At 49.1% G+C, this 23,779-nt stretch overlaps 1 protein-coding gene across 1 annotated transcript in view; it reads right to left on the bottom strand.

Annotated features, from left to right (window-relative positions):
* Window positions 1-23,779, bottom strand: part of NAA15 (N-alpha-acetyltransferase 15, NatA auxiliary subunit) — a 1,171,626-nt gene that overhangs the window by 197,643 nt on the left and 950,204 nt on the right. Inside the window, exon 16 of the mRNA XM_069631086.1 lies at window positions 6,487-6,595. Coding sequence (XP_069487187.1) covers window positions 6,487-6,595 — 109 coding nt within the window. The remainder of the gene's footprint in view (window positions 1-6,486; window positions 6,596-23,779) is intronic.

Genomic DNA, 23,779 nt, shown 5'->3' with positions numbered 1-23,779 from the left:
ACAAAGGGCCCGACCTTGGTTGGAGTTACAGAGACGGACACGAATGCCATTTTAGAAAAGAGTTCTGGCAAAAAGACCCAACCGGTGATTTAATATTAAACCAGCGTTATCTTTAACATTGCACCAAAAAGTGGTGCGTTTAAAATCAATGGGAAAATCCCATAGGAAATATTCCGGTGTAATATTTTGCGTGGTAACCACTGCCACCAGCCAGAAACTCGACAAGGGCGGACTGAACAGTGCCCCCTTGGAAACCGACCCAGGGGCAATCGAATTAACCCCTTGCAGTACTTCCACAATATGATGGTTTGTACTGGTTCTGTTCACAATTTTGGACTAGTAAAGTCAATGGTGACTTTACATGCCCTGGGAGACAGTAGTCAGTCCCAGGGTATGGAGTCTATGTTTGGGGGTCACTATGACACCCCTGTGTTACTGCACTGAGGGTGCTGTGTAACACACTAAAAACAGATGATACCCTATGGAGTAAAAGACCCCATAGCCAATAAGCACACAAAAAGTCAAAGACATACCTCAAATCATGCCTAAGAGTGGGAGGAAAAGAGTCTCACTCTTAGCAGGAAAAAAAAAAACAAACCCCCAAAAATCCAGTAAAGCTGCTGGGGGACTCACTAGGTTTGGGAAATTAGCCTTATAAGAGAATTCTCCCTAACAAAGTTGCCCGTCGCTTGCATCCAACGGGCGTCGAGGAACTCCTGTAGAGGGCGCATCTGAAGCCTGCACAGGCGCACCAGGTAGTTGCACGAGGACATCATCCCGAGAAGGGACTTGATGGACCTCACCCTGGCCACGTCCGTGGCCAGCAGAGGCTGCACCTTGGCCAGGATGGCCTTCGTCCTTTCCTCCGACGGCGAGGCCAATCGCGCTACTGTATCGAGCCTGGCTCCCAGAAACAGTGCGACCTGCGACGGAACCAGGTGGGATTTGGGGAAGTTGATGGAAAATCCGGTACATGAGCAGCCGGACGGTCTTCGCTGTGTGTTCGACGGCGAGTTCCCTTGTTCTTGCTCGGATGAGCCAATCGTCCAGGTAGGGGTAGATGTGGATCCCCTGCAGTTGCAGCCGCACCGCCACTGGCGCTAGGCACTTGGTGAATACCCTGGGCGCCGACTTCGATCCGAATGCGAGGGTCTTGAACTGGTAGTGCCGTCCTGGACCACGAACCTGAGAAACTTTCGGTGTCCTTTTAGTATGGGGATGTGAAAGTACGCATCCTCCAAATCCAACGACGATAGGTTAGTCGCCTTCCTCCAGCTGGCCCAGCACGTGCTGGAGGTGACCATCCGGAACTTCTGTTCATTGATGTATCCGTTTAGTCGACTCAGGTCCAGGATGGGACGCCATCCTCCTGTCTTCTTTCTGACGAGGAAGTATCTTGAATATACTCCAGAGCCCCGGAGCCTCTTTGGGACGAGCTTGATGGCTCCTTGCTTGAGCATTGCCCTTACCTCTAACAGCAGTTGAGGGACGTGGTTTTCCTTCCTGACCATGGGAGGAATTCGGGGGCACTTCTTGAGAAATTCCTGAGTGTGCCCGTGGGCCAGGGCATCCAGCACCCAACGGTCGGTGGAGATGGACCCCACACGCTGATAAACTTCGTCAGCAGGCCTCCCACCTGGGTGCTTTGGTGGGGGCCCGACGCAACGGCTGGTTCAGTCTTGCTTGGAAGCGGCCTTGCCGCCTTTGCCTCCTTGGCGGCGACGGCGAGATCCACCTGACTTACCTCGTCCCCTGTAAGCTTCTTGCGACGAGGAGCGGGCCGCCTGACGGTACGTCGAGGAGCCGCCGCTGAATCCTTTGGAGGCACCCTGCTTTCATCCGGAGTTCCGAAAGGGAAGCCGCCGTTGCTGCAGAACTCCCAAGGCCCGAGCCGTTTCTGCGTCGGTCTTGATGGCCTGCAGTGACTTATCCATTGTTTTTCCAAACAGATTGTTCCTGTCGAAGGGCATGTCCAGAACCTTCGCCTTTACGTCTTGGCGGAAATCCGTCACCTTGAGCCACCCCCGCCATCTTAAGGCAAACGCTGTTGCCCAACTGGTGTGAACCGGTGTCGGCAATGTCCGTGGCTACCGTTATGGTGCCAACTCACCTTCCTGTAGGATCGCCAGGGCCTCCACTCTCTTGTCGTCCAGTAGGAAATCCAACAGGGGGGCGGTCTTGTACCACAATTCCCTGATGTAGCGGGCCACGATCGCTAGGGCGTTGGCCGCCTTGATCGTCGTCGCCGCCGAGATGACTCGTCGTCCCATGGCGTCCAGTTTCTTTCCCTCGCCGTTTGGTGGGGAAGTTGAAGATGAAGCCGATGCCCCCCCCTCCCGCTTTCTTCTTGGCCGCTGCTGAGACGACCAAATCCGGGGTCGGCTGTGCCCTAAGGCACAACGGGGTGGCGTTGGGGACCCGGTACCTCTCGTATCGGTCCCTCTTGGCAGGCTTCGTGGATGGGTTCTTCAGGAGGACAAGTTCCTCGTCCTAGATGTCATCCAGCAACGGCACTGCGAGGACAGTCTTCCTCTTGGCCTCGCGCCATAGATAGAGGAAGCCTTCCTTCTCTTTAGGGCAGAGCTGAAAAAGCTCGGACGCCCTGGCAAACATGGCGTGGAAGGAGCCAATTTCGTCGGGAGGGGACGCCCGAGGAATCGGAGATGGGAGGTCAGTCCTATCGTCACCGCCATCGTCATCATCCGTCCCTGTCGTGGTTGTGTCTGTTCCTGTCATCCCTGGGAACCCGGGAAGGCGACAAAGGCTGAGAAGGCCGTGAGGGCTGAAAGGGCGCTGGATGAATTCTCCTCTTGTTTGGAGGGCTTCCCGACGGACCAGGTTTAGCTGGGTCGTCCGTCGGGGGTAGCAGCAGTCTCGTCCTCATCTCCGTGCATAAGGCTTGGAGTGCCGTAAAAATGGCCGCCGAGTTGTCCTGCGGCTCGGGCTTTGACGGGCGTGGCGGGTGCGACGGCTGCTCCTCCTCCACGGGAACCTCGTCGCTGCCACCCTCACTCTCGTCGTCCCCCCTCGTCGGGAGTCCTCCCGTGGAACCAGGCCTCTTCCAAATTCTCGGTCAGTTCCTCCTCGGAGGTTGTGTCCGTAACGGCTACCGGCCCCTCACCCTCTTTTTCCACCGGGGTCTTCACGGCGGTCTTCTCGATGGGCTTAAAAGAGGATTTCTCTCCGCGGAGGCAGGGCCGCATCCAATGGGGTAGCCTCCACAGGCTTCGCCAGGGCCGCAGCGACTCCCTCAATCAAGGCCTTGGCCGGGCTCAAGACCTTCACCACCTTGGGCGCGCTTGAGGCCTTCACCTTAGGGGGAGGGTCACCATCTCGCTCCCCTTCGGCCGGTTCCTTCGAGATCGACCAGGGCCTCTCCAGAAGCTTAGCCGGTTCTCGGGTTTTCTTGTCCCTGAGCCAGAGTGTTGGCTTGTGGTTGATGGCGTCGGTGAAGGTGCGCCCTGCCTGGCAGCCGAGGAGAACGATCGTTCGGCACTCCTGGTGCCCGCGGACTCACGGTGCTTTGCCTTCTGTTGGGCCCCCGTCGCCGGGGCGCCCTCACAGGACTTAGAAGACCGCTCTGACTTCTTCTCACCTGCTGGGCTCTTGCCTTCCAGCCAGTTGGAGAGACGGGTCCGACGATCCCTCATAGTCCGATCCGACATGTTCATGCAAAACGTGCAGTCCTTCTCCACATGCGTTTTGTCCTCGTGGAGGCAGTATAGGCATTTCAAATGCTCGTCCTCCTTGAACACATACTGTAGGCTGCATCCAGGGCAGATCCTGAACAGTTTGCCGGGAGTCGAGCTTCCCTTCTCCTCGGTCATGATCCTCTCGTCCGCGGGGTAGGCCTCAGAAACTTCTGGAATCCTCCAAGAAGCGTAACTCTATGAAAACGTCACCCTTGAGGGGCGTAGAAAAATCCGAAACGGGTCCCCGTTGATCAGTAGTAGAAACGGTGGAGCTTAAGGCTCGATAAAACCGGAAAAATCAGTTATATCTCTTTGAAAAAGCACAAAACACAGTAAAAGCTCGAGAGCTCTAGCACAAGGACTCCCAACACTTGAACTTGCGGTAAAATCTGAGGATGGCTGCCAGGGGCGGGGCTTAGGGAGAAGGCAGTCATTGGCTGGGGGCAGTATGACCCAGAGACCAGCGATTGGTTACTACTAAGAAAGACAGATCAGAAATGAAACTGATACTGATTTTTTTCTTTACCGAGGATTCCCAGACTGACGGGGAATATTCATGAGCATGTGAATCCATTCCAGACCTCATGCTGGAGAACTTGAAAGATTGGAGTATGAAAATGTGAAGCTAGCTTTGATAGCTAGATTTGGGAAAACTCCTTCCCAGTACCTTAAGAGGTTTAGGACCCTCAAAAAGACTGATGGTACCTCTTGGGCTACCTGGGTGTGTGAATGTTTGAAAAACTTAGATGGTTGGGCTAAGGGTTACAAAGTTAACACTTTTGAAGGAATGAGAATCTGATTTTGTTGGAATCTATTTTTGAGGTCTGCTCTCCTGAGTTTAGACAGCACTTGGCTGACTCAAGAGATTGAGCCCAAGAAGCTAGCAAAAGCTGCTGACTTATGGGTTGCCAACAGGGCTACTCAAGGATTCTGGGGCCACTCAAAAAGGATGAGGGGAAGCAGCACAAGAAAGATGAAAGAATTCTAAAACCTCCCATCCAAAAGAGGTCCACAAACATAAGAAGGTTAGGTCATTTGGGAAACCAGGTCAGTCTAGTGAAACCTCTTGTGCCACACCAGAGGGAGGTCAGCAGAAGCTCTCATTGTTCAAAACATTTGGAAAATGTTATGCTTGTGGGTCAGCTGACCATGTGAAAGGGGGATCCCAGATGCAAGGGTAAACCTTCAGGGGTCCACACAGCCTTCTTAGCCTTCACCCCTGAGGGAGAAGTGCATATGGCAAGTGGAAACTTTCAACCATTGGTTTAAGACCCCATTGGAGTCTCTGCCAGTGTTTCCTTAGTGTCCCTGGGTCTGTGGGAACAGCAGAACGTAGATTTCTATAACTCGATACCAGATAACACAAAGGAATTCTACAAGGACAGTGTACTTGTAAATGGTCAGGACACCCCTGCCATTAGAGACACTGGGGCCAGCATCACAGTGGTGGATGAAACATTTTTTAAACCTGAGATTATTGCTAAGGCACCCAAATGTCCCACTAAGCTTGCTGGAGGCACTATCCAGATGTTCCAATACTACCAGCTCTCATCCAGTGAAAGAATATGACTGTAAGAATACCTGTCAGTGTACAAAGTGAGGTGCCTGGGAGAGTCCTGCTGGGGAATGACTTAAAAACTCTTGGGAGTTGTATCAAGCACGTCCAGGCCTCCCAGTAAAAGGAAGCAGGGGCAGACTAAAAAAAGGCCAAAGAGCTGCTTTAAATGACTCAGTGGGTTGTTACAGATGAACCTATAACACCCAGTCCACAGGAGAAACAAACTTCTATTTCCAGGAAGGAGACAAATGGGAAACCCAAGGTCTCAGGAAACCAGAAAGATGGCACGCCTGTGCATCAAACCAGGACATCCCCGAGAGGACAGTCCAAAGTCACACCAGGGACAACTCCACCAGCTGAGGCTGAGTGTGTGGGCCATCCCAAAAGGGTCTTTACTGATTTAGGATGTAAGAGTGTACAGTATTGAAGTGTATGTGTGTGTTACTTTTATATTGCTCCCTTCTGACGAAGGCTTATTCTAACCGACAAATACATAAATGTTTATTCAAGAAACCTTGGGTGTAGAGTTTATTTGAATACTTGTAATTGTAAATCTCTGTGTAACTCCACTACAGCTCACATTAACCCCTTTTGAGAGAAGCCTGGCTGCTCAACACGCTACCAAAACTGTGTAGTACAAGTTTGTATCAAAGGTTGAGTTCCCTATACCTGTAGTCAGAGTTGTTTGTAGTGTTCCCATAGGGTACTGCATAAAAACTTGGCCCAACAGCCTCAAAGTCGAGTAGAAGGCATCTCACGGCTAGACGATCTTCCGATGTCCAGATCTTCACCGGCAAAAGATCCCTGCTACTGATGAAGGAAAAAGATTGACGATATACCAAAAACAGATGAAATAAGTTGATATTTCGAAGTGAAGCACGAGAACTACCAACACGAAACGTGCAGTAAAGAATCGCAGGAAAGAATCGAAAGATCAACACCAGGGGTGGAGCCAAGGAGGGCTGCCATTGGCTGAGGCAGTATGACCCAAAGTGACGGCAATAGGCTATATAATTGACCAGCAGTTTATGCTTAAAAGTTGAACTGCTTTAATATTAGCAAGGATTCCCAGCCTGGCATCTGTAAAAGATTCCATGCTGGAGAATTATGACGACATTTATTTCAATAACTGTTTTACAATGCATCAGCAAAACTACCCCAGTAGCTTAACTCACAGTTTACAATTACACAACTCTTATCATAAATGGCCATATACACATTCAAACCAATGCTTACCTTTACGAAAGTAAATTTCAAAAGCGTAAAGATGCGTCTCTATTTTGTTCTTAACTAAATTCTTCAACGGCGTTAAAAATTTGATTGCTTCTTCCAATGGACTGTCAACCTAAATAAAGGGGTCAATAAAAAACGCAAAATACAATTTAAGCAAGAATTAAGTAAAAAACGTGGACCAATAGTTTAGAACAATTCACAAAGTACATTACTAGTCAAAACAATGGTAGATTACTTTTTACTATAATGTTGGAGATATTGGAAGTTAATAACTATTGGTACATACAAATGAGCCTCTTACTGACTAATAAAACCAAAGTAAGATTGCAGGTTGGGTTGAAAACAATGACACATCCATAAGCAATTAAATGCTCTGAAATGTGGCTAAAGAGCGGTCTAATAATTAAAGGTTACTCACAGTAGTGACAAATGTACTCCTAGTCCATAGTCCCCATTCCTCCACATTGTATGGGTGTCCCTTCCAAGGGACGGGTCCGGAACAACTTTTCCTCCTAAAAAAAAACAGCATTTGCACTTTTCAGGAACGGCTACGGGCATGACCACGCCATCATAGCCCAGCCCTTCCCCGCCTGGCCTTTGTCCCTTTGAACATGCCAGACAGCTAATTTAGCCTGACCTACTTATTTGTGGGGAGGACGGAGGGTCGTATGGAGGAAAATGGGACTATGGAGTACGTTAGTCACTACGCTGAGTAACTTAATTACTCCCACGTGCCATCCCCTTTCCTCCGTATTGCAGACTGTTACAACCGAAAAAGCCCTTAAGGAGGACTGCGAGTAACTAGTTTGCGATGGGTTCTTGAGGACAGCCTTTCAAAATACAGAATCTACCCTGGCACTTACGTCCAAGCAGTAGTGCTTGCAGAAGGCCGATGGGGAGGCCCATGTGGCCACCTTAGGGATTGTTGGGGAGAAGTGTCAGAAATGTGCAAATTCCTCTCTACATTAGAGACCACCAGCAACTTTGCTGGATTTAAGGACTTTTTTTTATTTTCCTGGAGAGGGCGAGACTCTTTTCCCCACTCTCTCATGTTTTTTAATGTAATTTGAACTCCGTTTATTTTTTTTGTTGGGGAGAGACAAACTCCATAGGTGCTATCTTTACATTGCGACACACAGCACCTTCAGTGCAGTGTCACAGGGAAGTCTTTCTGATTTCCCAAAGGTTTAAATACCTTCTCTTGGATAAACTACTGTTTCCAAGAGCAGTGAAGTGAAATTGAGTTTAGTACATTGCAACTTTCTAGACCCAGTACACACCATCTTACGCTAGGGTGCTGTAGGGGTTACTTAGTATCCCCTTTGTCTAGTTTCTCAATTAAAACATTTAATGTTACCCTTTCTACACTTAATGGCTGGTGGCAGTGGTTTACTTTTTACTACCATTGTGTGTTTTTACCACGGGCTGCAATTGCAGCCTTGGTAAAGCACCCATGGGTGCCCATTTTGTTTAAACGGCCACGGTTGTCTTTTTTCACAATTTCTTGTTGGAAAGGTCCTTCTTGAGATTTACTCTGCATGCCAAAGCAGGTTTGGTCCATTTGTTTGTTTGGTCTTTGGCGGGATTCACAAGTGAAGCACGCCTCTGGCTCCAGTATGTCTGGCAGGGGCAGGGCAGGAAGTGAGGGAGGTGACAAACTCCCTGTGCTTAATCCCCTTGGTTACAGGAATGCACCCAAAGGTGATTGGCCGGCTGATTTATAAAGTGACTATATAAAGTTAATGGCAACTTTACCTGTTTCTGGGGGACAGTAGTCATCCCCAGAAAAATGGAGTCAGTGGGAAGTCTCGAAGACAACTCTGTGTCACTGCTCTGAGGGTGCTGTGTAACACACAAAAAGTGGTGCACATGAAGTAGATGAGGGTCCAGTGCCCAAGATCACACAAAGTAGAAGAACAAGTTACTTTCTTACCTGGTAACGTTCTTTCGACGGGATGTTCCTCCGACGTATTCCTAATGTTTGATATACGTTTCCAGTTTGCTGGCCTCGGAAATTTTTTCTGTAGAGGGCGCTGCGCGTCAATGTCTGCCGAGTCGATGTCCCTCGACGGCCACCGTATCGGCGCCGACGTCACCATGCCCATAAATAGACACGCGCTGCGTCCGTTGCTCAGTTCCGTTTTGTAGTATAAGAAAGACATGCCTGAATTGGTTAGTAACCTTGAAGGAGCGAAAGCTGCAACCACAAGGGAAGTTATCACTGCGGGGATGGATGGGAGGGGCGATAAGGAATACGTCGGAGGAACATCCCGTCGAAAGAACGTTACCAGGTAAGAAAGTAACTTGTTCTTCGAAGGGATCATGTCCTCCGACGTATTCCTTATCTTTGATAGACTCCCATAGCAGTGGTATGTAATTGGAGGAGGGAGTGATAGTGTTATGTATCCCTTTAGGGATGGACCGAGTGTAATACGGCTTTGCCAAATCTGGTCTCTTGAGCAGTGGAGGAATCCAGATTGTAAAATTGTGAATGTATGAGCGGAAGACCATGTGGCAGCCGCACATATGTCCTGGACCGGTACCCCTCTCTGGAGAACCGAAGAAGCTGCGATACCCCTGGTTGAATGTGCCCTGAGGTTTTGTGGTGGCTCTTTCCCTGCTAGTCTATAACATTCCAGGATGGCCAAGATAATCAACCTGGAGATGGTTCGTTTTGTTATGGGTAGTCCCAACTTATGACCCGAGTATCCTACAAACAGCTGGTCTGCTTGCCTGATTCTAGCCATTCTGCTGATGTAAAAGCTGAGAGCTCGCCTAGGGTCCAGCCTGTGTAGCCTTTCCTCCTCTTTCCCTGGATGGGGAGGAGGGTAGAATGAAGGCAAGGTAATTTTCTGAGTAATATGGAATTCAGAAACCACCTTTGGGAGAAAATTAGGCTTCACCTGGAGGACAACCTTGTCCTTGTAGAAGATTGTATGAGGGGGTTTACAGGAGAGAGCGTGTAGCTCACTCACCCTCCTAGCCGATGTTAGTGCTACAAGTAGGACAGTTTTAAGCGTGAGAAATCTTAATGCGCAAGAGTTAAGTGGCTCGAATGGAGTGCCCATTAAGAAGTTTAAGACTAAATTTAAGTCCCATAATGGAACCTGGAATGGTTTTGGAGGGTAAACATTAGTCAGACCCTTGAGAAATTGTACCACTAGAGGAATTTTGAAATACGATGGTTCCTCCGCAGTGCGCTTGAAGATAGAAAGCGCTGCGAGATAGCCTTTTACAGTGCCAACTTGAAGGCCTGAGTTTGCCAAGTAGAGTAGAAACGATAGCACCGTTGGTGTACCGCATGAAAAAGGGTTGATATTCTCTTCCCTACACCAGCTGCAAAACTTGTTCCAACGGCAGCGGTATGAAGACTTTGTTGCCGGTCTTCTGGCCGAAAACAACACCTCCATGACGTCATCAAGGAGATCCCAATCCTTGTACCGCAACCTTTCAGAAGCCAAGCGTGAAGGTTGAGGGTTCTGATGTCTGGATGGAGAACCTGACCTCCCATCTGCGAGAGAAGATTCTCTTTGGGTGGAAGACGGATTGGAGGACAGATGGACATATCTAGAAGGTCCGGGTACCACGTTCTCCTGGCCCAGTCCGGGGCAATTAAGATCATGGTTTTCCGGAATCTTCTCAAGCTCCCGATCATTTGAGGAATAACGGGGACTGGTGGAAACGCATAGGAGTGGAAACTCCCAGTCCACTACGAACGCGTCTCCCAGAGCTCCTCTCGGGGGAAATTCCCTTGAACAGAACAGATCGCACTTCCTGTTGGTGCTTGTGGCAAACAGATCCACCTGAGGGGTTCCCCAAAGGGCGAAGATCTCTTGAAGGACTTCCTGAGCTAGCTCCCATTCGTGGGAGACTGTGCTCTGCCTGCTCAGAGCGTCCGCTGTCAAATTCTTCTCTCCGGCTAGATGGACTGCCGATAAGAGATTCCTTCCCGAATTGCCCAAACACCAGAGCTGCATTGCCTCTCTGCACAGTGGCAGTGAACCTACGCCTCCTCGTTTTGTTGAGGTAGTGCATGGCCACCATGTTGTCCGTCATTATCAGGACATTTCTCCCCTGTACTGATGGCAGGAAAGCTTTCAGCGCTAGTCTGATCGCTCTCAGCTCTAATAGGTTGATATGTAGTCTGGACTCCGATGGAGACCAACGACCGCTGATGGTCAAGTCGTTGGCATGGGCTCCCCACCCTGTGAGTAAGGCGTCTGTGACTACTGTTATCTCCAGCCATGGTTGCCAAAACAGTTCTCCTTTCAAGATTTTCTCCGAATAGGTCCACCACTGACGGTCGTGGGCTACCTTGTCTGGAATCCGGAAGAGATCTGTCATTCTCCCAGAGAATTGTGACCACTGACTTCTCAGTGCCCACTGAAGAGATCTCATTCTCAGGCGAGTCTCTGGCACAAGGAAGATGCAGGATGCCATGAGGCCTAGCAACCTCAAAAAGTCGAAGGCTGGGAGACGTTGGGCATTTTGAAACTTGGTGACCATCTGTAGAATATCTTGAGCCCTCACCTCTGGTGGCGAGGCTTTTCCCAGGGAAGTGTCCAGGACCCCTCCAATGAACTGGAGTCTCTGAGATGGTATCATCAGTGACTTCTTTAAATTGAGGGAGAAGCCCAGTCTGTGAAGGAAGAGGCAGACATAATCTAGCTGGGTCCGGGCCTGTTCCGAAGATACGGCCCTGATCAGCCAATCGTCCAGGTAGGGATAGACGTGGATCCCTTCCCTCCTTAGACTCGCCGCCACTACCAACATCAGCTTGGTGAAGACCCTCGGGGCGGAGTTCAGCCGAAATGGCAGAACTCGAAATTGATAATGAGTTGCCAATTGCGAACCTCAGGTATTTCCTGTGCTTGAGATGGATTGGCACATGGAAATAAGCATCCTGAAGGTCCAGAGATACCAGCCAGTCCTGGAGCTGGAGGGCCTGAAGGATCTGAGAGAGAGTTACCACCTTGAACTTGTCCTTCCTGAGGAACTTGTTCAATTCTCTTAAGTCCAGGATGTGTCTCAGTCCTCCGTCCTTCTTTGGTATGAGAAAGTAGGGAGAGTACCAGCCCTTGTTCCTGTCCGCTACAGGTACCGGTTCTATGGCACCTTTCTCTAGCAGGTCCATAATTTCTTGCAAGAGGAGCGGATCTGGAACTTTTCGGGAGCTGTTCCCCGGTGGATGACTGAGGGATGTGTGGAAAAGGTAGGCAGTAACCTTGGGCAACTGTCTTCAACGCCCAAGCATATGACGTTATAGCCTGCCATTCCGTCAGATGGTGAGTTAACCGGACCCCCACAGGTGTCTTGTGTGCGAAGGCCTCAGAGTGGTTTGGGGGCGGCTGATGCAGATGCCGAGGGTTAAGAGGCACCTGCTGCGGTCTTAGTACCTTTGACCCATCCACCTCGGGTGGATCTCCTTTGGCCTCTTTGAGCCGGCTGCCCTCTGCCTTTTCCGAATGAGGAATAATAGCGAAAGGACTTTCCTCTGCCAGAGGTTCCTGAGGGGCGAAAAGGAGTCTGGCGGATAGCAGCTCCTAAAGATTTTGCTGCTGCCTTGGACGTCTAACTTTTCCAGACTGTCATCAGCCTTTTTTCCGAATAACGAAGAGCCATCAAAGGGCATATTGAAAAGTCTGGCCTGTACATCTGGAGCAAAGCCAGACTTTCGCAACCACGCATGCCTGCGGATTGTTGTACTAGCCGCCATGGCCCTGCTGATACTGTCAGCGGAATCGATGCCAGTTTGAAGAGACTCGCACATGGCATCCTTGCCATCTTGAATGATGTTAAGGAAGGCTTCCTTCTCCTCTCCATCGGGTATGCAGTCAGCCGCTGATGAAGCACACTCCCATAATGTGCGACTGAACCTGGCGAGCGTACAGGTGGCGTTGATGGACTCCAACGCCATACTACAGGCAGAGAAGACTTTCTTTGCCATAGAGTCGTACCACTTGTCATCCCTGTCCTGTGGGAAAGTAGGGTAAGCAGTCCTACTGCTGGATGAAGTTGCCGCTTGAACCACCAGGCTCTCTGGGGTCGGGTGTTTTGACAGGTATTCAGGGTCAGCAGCCGCTACCCTATACTTTGTCGACAGTCTTTTATTGACTGCTGGGATGACTTCGGGAGTCTCCCAATTGGATGCAATTTTTCTCTGCAGGGCTGCATGGAAGGGGACCACCGGGTCCTCCTGTGGACCTTTGTCCAATATATCTGTTAGATCATCCTGTTGGAAAACAGGTGAAGGCGCAGACCAGACCATAAACTCAATTATTCTGTTTCGGCATGTTCCCCTGGGTCTGGCTTTACAAATTCCACTTCTGGGGAAGTGTCAAGTCCACTGGCCTCATGAAGTGAGTCTTGTAGTTCCTTCAGCCTCCTTTCTTCAGAGGTGAAATCCTCTGCAGCAGGCAGTGAGGATCTTTGTAAACCAAAAGTTTCTTGGTCAGAGTCTTCTCTCTCTTCATAAATTGAAGAAAGACCAGGGTATTCTGATCTCCTAAATTGAGTAAAGCCCATTTCTAGGGCTGAAGGAGCCAAACTAGTCGTTATTGGACGAGAAAATGTCGAAGTCGATGTAACTGGCCTCGAAGGCGCCGAATATGGCGTCGAAAACAGGAAGGTGCCTCGAAGAATTTGAGAGGATCGGGATCCTACTCGAGGGTATCGACGACGGTCTCGGCGTCGTGCCGGAGGCCCTTGAAAACACTGTTGGCTGTGGAGCCTTGGTCCTCTCTTTCATCGGCGTCGAGTCGATCGGCCGATGCGTCGAGGAACCCTTTGACAACGGCGTCGATGGCGCCAACCCGTGCGTCGAAGGAATCTTCGACGACAGCGTTGAAGGAACCCTCGACGACTGCGAAGACGGTGCCTTCTTACCCGATGGCTCATGGCGCTCTCGGGTGGAATGTTTCGCTGGGTACTGCGACTCGCAGCGTTTTGATTTTTTGGGTTTTTCACCCGGGGTATCACCCTCAGCTGTCTTCGAGGGGGTCGAGGCTGCGTTCTCAAAGACGCTTAACATTTTCTTTCTGAATTCCTCCCACTCAGCTTGAGAATGGTGGGAGCTGCTTCGAGATCTGGAATGGGAGTGTTTTCGACGGCGAGGAGACGAATGTCTCGATTCGGCCGATGAAACCTTCGAGGAGGATTTAGCTGACTTACCTCTCTCTCTCGAGCTTCCCCTTTCGCTCCTTCAGGGCTTTCGCCGTCATGGACATGCAGTCCTCACACTCCGAACAATGGTGCTCGGACCCCAAGCACCATAAATAGACCCTGTGTGGATCCGTTATTGACATTTTTTTTACCACAGTCTCGACACTTCTTAAAGCCGGATCGCAGCGTCGTCGGCTCTGATGAAGAAGCCATCGAGAACGATAAGGAATATTTGTCGAAATAGATTTAGATAAATTATACTGAACTGAGCAACGACGTTGCAAGGCCCCACAAAGTGCGGAAAAATGGAACTGAACAACGGACGCAGCGCGTGTCTATTTATGGGCATGGTGACTTCTCCCCTTGAGTTGGTCGGACCAATCAACTCCAAAGTGAACTTGTCTGGACATCCTCTAGGAGCTGGCTGTACTTCCTTGCTGCTGCAGGAACCGAAGTGCCAGGGAGAGGAACACCAGATTGGAGTGCATCACTTTTAAGTAAGACCCGAGCTGTTGGAAGATCCCCCGGACTCATAGTAAGCAGGACTGACCAAGCCTGAGCCACCTCACCAGAGCGCTGGCCCCCAGATGCAAGAAAACTCCAAAGTGGTATCCGCGTTAGTGCCATTTGCTGAGACGTGAGGAGCTGAAACCGTGAAGTGCCGCGGAATAGAAGTTTGTCTTTTTCTGTCACCGACCATCCCGTTGCAGGAGTCCCCAAAAGTCCTCCCTCTTGTCCCCATGACTGAGGTCCAGGAACAGGAGTTGCAGACCCACACAGGAACAGAAGCCAGCTGGAACCATTTCTTCTAACCAAAGGTACCGTACAGTCTGAGAGTACTTACCTCTTATGTAGCCTTACTTGATCTCAGTTGAGTCTTGTCTTGGTTGCTTCAGTAAAGTTGCTAACAGCTTCTTTACCTCACAAGCCTAATCAGCTTGTGACGCTACATTGATTTGTCTTTTCTACAAAGACTTCAAAAACATTGTGCAACACTTTCAACTACCTATAAGAAGTGCTTCAGCTCACTTAGAATTTTGCCCAATTAACTTTGGACTGGCCTGGCTCCCTGAATGACTCTTCTCTCCTCGGATTGTGTGGTGTTGCCTTCCTTCCAGGAAGGGGTTAACTTGCTCTGCATTGGGGGTGGGGGGTTCAAAAGTACTTACCTGCTTCAGAATACTTGTTTGATCTCTTGTTCTGTTCTAATAATCTTTTTCAACAAACGCTGTTGTCACTGTGATGACTCTGGTGGAATAGGCTCCCAGCCACCTTGAAGCTGTCTGTTGGCCAGAGTGCGTGATGCAGCCAGAGAGACACCTGGACATGAAAGGGCCTTCCCATGATTCACATGTCAAAAATTAACAATGAGTTGAGATATCTTGCGAAAATCCTTGGTGTATGCCACATAAATCTTCAAGGCTCAAGCAATGTCCAACCAATGCAACGTCCTCTCCACCGACACTGAAGGGTGCGGGAAGAAGACTGGTAGAACCAAGGGCTCATTAAGGTGTAATTCAGAAGGAACCTTCGGCATAAAGGTGGGTTGGGCCGGCAGCACCACCCCACCATGGCAGGACAAGTATAGCTGCTTGCAAGAGAGCGCCAGGATCTCCCCCGAACCGTCTGGCCGCGCTGATCGCCACAAGGAAAGCAGTCTTCCACAAGACAAACTTCTGAGGGGCCTGATGCATCGTCTCAAAAGGAGGCCCCATGAGCTTAGTTAAAACCATGTTGAGCTCCCAAGATAGAGCAGGAGCCTTCATTGGTGGAAAAGACCTGAAGAGGCCTTTGAGGAACTCCTTGACGAGCCTGTGCAATCACAGGGAAGGCTTACCAGGAAGTCTTGTGTAACGGAATATGTCAGCCAGGTACACCTTGATAGAGGCGCTGTTAGGGAGAATTTTCATTTCAGTGCTAAATTCCTCCTCACTTAGAGAACACCGGCTCTTTTGCTCGACTTTAGGACTTTAAACTCCTGAGTGAGACCTTTTTTCTCACTCTCATCTGTTTTGACCCAATTTGGATTATGTGTTTCCACTGTTTTTGGAGTCTGACAAACTCCATAGTCATCTATTTTTTGTATGGTGACACAAGCAGCACATTTAGTGTCAAAGAGAAGTCATTTAGATTTCTTATAAGGTTTAAATACCTTTTCTTGTGTGAACTACTGTTGCCAATGTTATGTAAAGTTTGAATGCACTACCCATTGGGGACACTACAAACAACTATGACTGCAGGTATAGGCAACCCAACCTTTGGTATAAGCTTGCACTACAAAGTGTTGGTAGTTTGTAGAGCAGCCAGGCTTATCTCAAGAGGGGAAATGTGAGCTGTAGTGTAGTTACACAAAGATTCACAGTTACAGGTATTGAAATTAACTCTTACACTCAAGGTTTCTTGCATAACAATTTATTAGTCAGTTATAAAGCCTTTTTTAGAAGGGAGCAACAAAATAGTAACACAAATATACTTCAATATTGTACACTCCGAGTTTCCAGATCAAACAAGGCCCTTTCAGGATGGCACACAGACACAACCTTCACCCATAGGTGACTTCAGTAACAAGGGTGCTGGGGACATTAATACCTTACTGTTGGCATACAGAATTCTCTAGTTTGTAAAAGGCAAAGGTTAATAGAACACAAGAAATTACAAATATTCTTAAGCAGGGCGAATACTTTCGTTGTATAGGATGCAGCACTTCATGTAAGTAAACGGAAAAGACTTTGCACAAGTTCTGTTTGGCAGAATTGCATGCAGTACCCTTAGGGACCACCACATACAATTAGGACTACAGGTGTAAGCAGAAACCAACCTTTGGTATAATTCTGTACTACACAGTTTGTGGTATCGAGCTCAGCAGCCAGGCTTATCTCAAGAGGGAGTGTGAGCAGTACAAGAGGTTACACAGAGGTCTTACAATCAAGGTTTCTGTATAAGTGTAAAACACTTATTCATTTATTAACAATCATTTAAAAAACATTCACTAGAAGGAGCCAACTTAATATTATACACAAATATACTTCAATACCAAGCCAATAAGTTTATGAACCAATTAGGCTCCCCTGAAATATGAGCAAAATGGCATTTCAGTTACTTTCAATGGGAGTAAAAAGGCACAAGTTAGCAGATAAGATTACAAATACTTTCTTAGGCAGTGCAAATAGTTATAGTTAACTAGCGGATTCGATTCAGTTCAATAGGCATAGGCCAAAGTCAATGGACTAGTGTCTTGGATAGGAAAAAGCAGTACTTGAAGTAAACGGTAAAGTCTTTGCCAAAATTCTCAAAAGTAGTTTGTACGAAAAAGAATCATATGTTGGGTCACAAGCTGATTAAGCCTGCAAGTTGAAAGTTTCACGACCTTTCACCGCGAGAGAAGCGTTCTCTCAATCGTGTTGGCACAGTACCTTAGTATGCAGCAAAATATGCAGCTGAACAAGTTGGTTCCTGGCAGTTGCTGCAGATCTCACTGTTCCTGAGCCTTAGTTGTGGAGGCAAGAGGGAGGACGTTGGGGGACTCGTGCACTGCACGGGATTGTCGGAAAACGCAGAGAAAATGGAGTAACTTCAGTTCGAGTAGCTGTTCAAGCACACAAGCTGGTGTCCTTGCCCCTGGTTAATCCTAATCAGCTTCGAGAATGCGTTGGGAGCACCAGGGACCATGGGTTGCTGCGCCCGCCATCCTTGTTAGCGGTGCACTAGCAGTCAGTTGGTGGAAACTTGAAAAAAGGCCTGTGCTTCTGGTGCCTATTCTGTGTATCAAGCAAGAATTGTCATGGTGTCATAGTTTCCACTCATTCGGCGCGTGTGCTGTTTAGTATGCTGGGATTTATTCCATTGCTCAATCGGCGCATGACAAATGCAATTCCACAAAAGGCAGTGGTTTTCTTTCGTTTCAATCTTTTATTCTCTTGAATTCATCAATTGATGGTATAGCAAGTGGTACTGACACGTGTTTCGACCAAACAGGTCTTTTTCTAGGCTACCATTTTGTAGTTTTTCCCTCATCCTTAGGTACTTACCTCAGAGAACTAAAACTGGGTGGACCAAAGCCCACTGCAACCAGACTACCCAGTCATTAACTGACTTACCTGCACCAAGCAGGACCCAAGACAATCTCTTCTCATCACTTACCAGGTGAGACCCTAGCCAACTGACTGGACCAACCCATTACCGATACTAAAAAACAAAAAAATATTCTCCTGTAAGCTCACGGAAACCTCTTTTCTCTCCCCCCTATGTATGAAATATTTTCCAATGAATGTTAAATTTTATATATTTTTTTAAATGTATGAAACAATCTGCAAACAAATATGAAAACTGTATATACCACCTTCATTGGGAACTGACTCACCACTACGGTAATATGTTCAAACACAAATGTCACACAAATCACGAATGGTGAATGCCCGATCTGGGGACCACATACTCACCAAATATGTATCCAACATTTATGTATTAAAAACTACAAAATGGTAGCCTGGAAAAAGACCTGTTTGGTCAAAACACGTGTCGGCACCACTTGCTATACCATCAATTGATGAATTCAAGAGAATAAAAGATTGGAAGGAAAGAAAACAACCAATTTTGTGGTATTGCATTTGTCATGCGCCGAATGAGCAATGGAATAAATCCCAGCATACTAAACAGCACACGCGCCGAATGAGTGGAAACCATGACAATTCTTGCCAGCTTTGAGAATGGTATCCAGGTGGCTTACGAGTTGATTGGTCCCACCAACTCCTTGAAGGGGCTTCTCCATCAAGATGAACTTGGCAATTCCGACCTGCAGCAGGGCTTCGCCAGGCAAACCAACGGTCCAGGAGTTGCAGCACCCGTCCTCTTCCAGCTCGTCTTTGGTTCTTTCGTTCCAGTGGTTGACTGCTTTCCAGTCCAGGAGACTCGCCTTTTAAACTGTTTTCTCCCATTCATTGCAGCTGCTACCACTCACCCAGCAGGGTGGCCATCCTTGCCGGACAGTCAGCCAGCCAATCACGCCAGAGTGCATTTGGGTCTCCTAGGAGACTAAGCATAGGGCGTTTTGGGCACCTCCCTCACTTCCTGCCCACCCCAGACACTTGGGCGCCGGAGGCGGTCTTCATTCCTGAAGCCTGCCAAAGGCATGGAAACAAAGGGACCAAACCTAGTTTGGCGAGCAGAGAAACACTAGAAGGACCTTTCCAAAAAGAAGTGGCGAAAAAAGAAGACCAGGACCCGTTTAAACAAAGGGGCTTAAGGCGCCATCTTGAATAACATGGCTTGCGCGGTTTTTAGCTACCAGTGTTCGCGGTCTGGATATATCATGGTAGTTTGTTCTAAAACTACTGCCACCAGGCATTTCGATAGAAAAGGGTAGCATTTGACTTCTACATGACTTTCTAGACACAGGGGATAATAGGTAACCACTCCAGCACTCTATAGGAAGATCGTGTGTGCTGGGTCTAGGAATTTAAAAAGACTAGTAAAGTCAATTTAACCTTACATTCTCTGGGAAACAGTAGTTTATCCCAGAGAAGGTAAACCTTTGGGAAATCTAAAAAGACATCCCTGTGTCACTGCCCTCACGGTGCTGTGTAACACGTGAAACAATGTCTATGGAGTTATCTTAAAACTCCATAATCAAAGAACCCAAGAGTAAAACCTACATCAAAATACATGAAAGAATTGGCAAAAAGGCTCTCACACTTTCCAGGTAAAAAAAATCAAGCCCTAAAAATTCAGCAAAGTTGCTGGGGGTCTCTAAGGTGAAGGGAATTAGCACATTTATGAGAATTCTCCCCAACACCAAACACTGACAAAGTTCGCCAGTCGGCCTACCACCGGGGTGCACGGGTGGGGGCCCGACTCCACGGCCGGTTCAATCTTGTTTTGACGTCGAAGCGTCGCCTGGGCCACGACATCCACCTCCAGAATTGGCACGGCCCCTGTCCATCTCCTGGGCCGATGAGCGAGAGGGCTGGTGGTAGGATGAGGCACCTCCTCCAAATACTTTAGAAGAACTTTGGGATTTCCCTCCAAAAGTCCAAAAGGACGGCTGTCGTCGAAGCGTGCCCAATGCACGAGCCGTCTTATTTATTCGAATTTTTAAAGCGCACATCAGCCCATGCACATCATGGCGCTGCTACAGATATTCGTTGCTAGTTACAGAGGGAGGAAGGCATAATAGTTATAGAATTTTGCATTTAGAAATCAACTTATGGTTACATGGAAGATGCATTTTACAATTCAGATTAGAGTTTCGTCTCAGTGTCCGCTTTGATGGCCTGAAGAGACTTGTCCACAGTCTTTCCAAACATATTGTCCCCATTGAAGGGCACGTCCAACACCTTCGACTGAACATCCTGGCGGAAATTAGTGGCCTTCAACCAGCCTCACTGATGAAAGGCAAACGTTGTTGCCCATTTGACGGAATCCCGTGTCAGCAATGTCCGTGGCCACATTAATGGCGTGGTCCGAAGCCGTCTTGCATTCCTGTAGAATCTCCAATGCCTCAGCCCTCTTGTCGTCGGGAAGGAAGTCCAAGAAGGGGGTGGGGGGGCCATCTAGAACCAAAGTTCCCTGACGTAACGCGCCACGAGGGTGTTAGCGGCCTTGGTAGTCGCTGCCGAAGCAATTACTCTTCGCCTCATGGCATCCAACTTCTTCCCCTCACTGTCTGGGGGGGAGGAGGCTGCCGACGAGGATGCGCCCGAAGACGACTTCTTGGCCGCCGCCGGAACCACAGAGTCTGGAGAAAGCTTTACAGTAGGCACTTGGGTGCAGAGTCCGGCACTCTATTTCTTCTCGTATCGATCCCTCTTCACTGGAGCCGATGAAGAGTTCTTCACGAGGGACAACCCTCCGTCCCAAATGTCATCCAATAACGGGATGGAAAGCACGACTTCCTCTTCGCCTCCCGGCGCTGGTAAATGAAACCCTTTTTCTTCTGCTCCCAGACGAGCTGGAACATCTGAGGGCCTGGAGATCATGGCGTGGAAGGAGCCAATCTTGTCGGGCGGTGAAGATCTGGCCGGCGGAGACAGGCGATCCACCAGGCCGCCGTCGTACGTGCCAGTGCCCGTTGTCGACGTGTCCGGCTCCGTGTCATCCCTCAGGGGGGGAGAGGGAAGAGAGAGGTGAAAAGGAGGAGGGGGTGAACTCTCCTCCTCTTGGATGGTGGTTCTTCCGATGGGCCCAGCGACGCGGGCGGGGCCGCCGGCGCAACAGACAACCTTGTCCGCATTTCCGAGCATAGGGTATGCAGAGCCGTAAGCATGTCCACCGAGATATCCCCAGTGAGCTGCTGGGGTGGAGGCGAAGGGGGCCAGGGTGTTTGCGGCTTAGGCTGGTCCACTCCGTCATCGCCCTGTTGCTCTTCGTCGTCACCCTCGTCGGGATCCCCCTGTAGGGCCTGCTCTCGATCCATCTCCCCTCCTGAAGGACCAGGAGGTTGGTAAACTCTTCCTCTGAGGAAATGTCTCTGCCCTGGAGGACTACCGTGTCTCCCCCCGCACCCCACCCTCTCTGCGACCAAGGGAGACTGTTTCAGTGAAATGATGGGCATCACCTTCTGGAGGGTCTTTTCGATGGGCTTGAAAGAGGACTCCCTCCTGGTAGGCAGGGGACGCTGCTACTACTTCGATGGAAGTGTGGGCCTTCACCTGATGCACCTGGGCCTTCGCTGTCTTGGCCGAGTCCGCGGCCTTCACCTTGGGGGGGGGGGAGGGTCGGGGCCCCGCTCCCCCTTGGCCTTCTCCGTCGGGCCAGTCTGGGTCTTCTCCAAAAGCTTACCGGGTGGTCTGACTTCCTCTTCTTTGAATAATTTGAGCGTTGGCTCGTGGTCGAAGGTGCTGGAGACGCTAAACTCTCCCTGGCCGCTGAGGAGCACGTCGCAACGGCGCTCCCGGAGGTAGTGGACTTGAGGTGCTTAGCCTTATGTTGGGCCCCGCGGGAGGGGTGCCCTCAAAGGGCTTAGAAGACCGCTCAGCTTTCTTCTTCTGGGCAGGGGAGGCATGCTGCCTGGACTCACCTAGAGCAGGTGCCTTGGCCTGCAGCCACTCGTTGAGGCGCGCAGTTGTCCACATGCGTTTGGTCTGAATGAAGTCAGAGGCACAGGGAATTTCCATCGACCGAAAAGACATTCTGTAGGTTGCAGTCGGTGCAAACCTTGAAGAGAGGCACCAAGTCCTTCTTCGCCATGACACGCGGTGTAGGCCTCGAAGAAGCTTCTGGAATCCTCCAAGAAGAAAATCTACCAAAATCCGCCCTTGAAAGGCGCTGAAGAATCCGAAAACAGGTCCCTGTTAATCGGAAGGTTGATCGAAGGAGCTTGAGGCTCGATTGACTGAAAAAATTGAGCAGAACGCTGTAAAAGCTTGAGCTATAGCAGGAGGACTCAAAACACTTGAACGTGCATTAAAAATCTGAATATGGCTGCCAGATGAGGGGCTTAAGTAGAGGGCAGTCATTGGCTGGGGGCAGTATGACCCAGAGACCAGTGATTGGTTGTTAGGAGAAAGAGAGTTCAGAAGTGAAACAAACTGATTTTTTTCTTTACCGAGGAATCCCAGCCTGATGACTGGGAATATTCATGAGCATGTGAATCTATGCCAGACGGCATGCTGGAGAACAAGAAAAACTGTCTAGTAGACCTGCTGGGGGCATGCGCCATGGGGGCTGATTAGCAGATAATTCATCCCACCAGACAGTGAGTATAATGGGAGAATGATCCGAAATTGTTCTGGAGAAAATCCTACAGTCAGGTATTCGTGGCATTAGCGTGGCCGAGGCCAGCCAGTAGTCAATCCTGGTGTGTGAGTCATGTACCAACGAGTAATAAGTGTACTTGCGTGTACCAGGGTCGCGATCTCTCCATGCATCCACTAATTCAAAGTGCTGCAGGACTTGCAACACTGAGCGAACAGCATTCGTAAGGGCTTGCTGAGTCGTCCTGGCCCGATCCAGCACACAGTCCAGGATTACATTGAAGTCTCCACCCCAAGTGATACGTGTGCTGGCTTCCCCCGTTAGGATGCCCATTATCTGGCCATAGAACTTGGGGTCATCAATATCGGGGCCATAAGTGTTTACTAGAGTTGTATTGATGCCAGCCAATTAACCCCAAAGTATCACACCTCTCCAGAAAATCTATACAGCGTTTGGACTCCTGAAAAGGGATAGAGCAATGTTTAAGTGTCATCACCCCTCTAGATTGCGGGGAGTAATCGGTGTAACCTCTGTGGCCCCCAGATAGCAGCAAAACCTTAATTAGTTTTTCCTAGGGCGTGCGTCTCTTGAAGCATCACTACCTTTGGGGCTTGGCGATTAATGTATGCAAGAACCTTGCGTGACAATGAGGTGATTAAGTCCACAGAGATTCCATGACATGAATGAGTTTTGTGTCACACTGTTATTGAATAAGGGCCCAGTCTCAATGGAGATGAATTTAGGGAACAACTGTATTGTGTAGTCGAGGAGAAGCCTACGCCGATTATCTAAATTACTGATTAATAACATCATAGTACAACCTATAAGACCTCTAAAACAACAGGTAACTGACATGTCATATCCCCAACGTGACACCTCCCTCCCACCACCCACATCATCACTACCAACTTGATGATGACATCCCTTGACCCAAGAAAACACATTTGAACACCTCACAGGGGACACCCGAGCAGGAAACGGAACTCTTTAGACAGCTGTGTCCCTGCAGCCAGCCCCATTTTCAAAGAATTACACATCCACAATTAGTAGAATCAAAGGACAGAGCCAAGTGTATTGATCAGTTGTTTTCCATGACGTCTGGTTCATTGATGCGCAGACGGGGGCTGCCTCTGCCATCCCCGTTTCTCCTCGGGAGCAGTGTTAGGCAAGATTGTATGCTGTACCCTTTGGGTGCACTAGAACAACCCTGACCTCCTGGCAATAGGAACCCAACCTTTGGTTTAAGTCTGTACTACACAGGTCGGTAGCTTGAGCAGCCAGGCTTACCTGAAGAGGGGTCAATGGGAGCTGTAGGTGAGTTACACAGATTCATAGTGACTAGTATTCAAATAAACACTTACACACAAGCTTTGTTGCATAGACAATTATTAATTTATCAGTCAGTTAGAATAAACCTTCTTCAGAAGGGAGCAATATAAAAAGT

The sequence above is a fragment of the Ambystoma mexicanum genome, chromosome 6q (genome assembly GCF_040938575.1).
Source record: "Ambystoma mexicanum isolate Mex_15411 chromosome 6q, UKY_AmexF1_1, whole genome shotgun sequence".
NCBI classification, from domain to species: Eukaryota; Metazoa; Chordata; class Amphibia; order Caudata; family Ambystomatidae; genus Ambystoma; species Ambystoma mexicanum.
The sequence above is the reverse complement of the archived record's forward strand: the minus strand, read 5'-3'. Positions and strand labels throughout refer to the sequence as shown.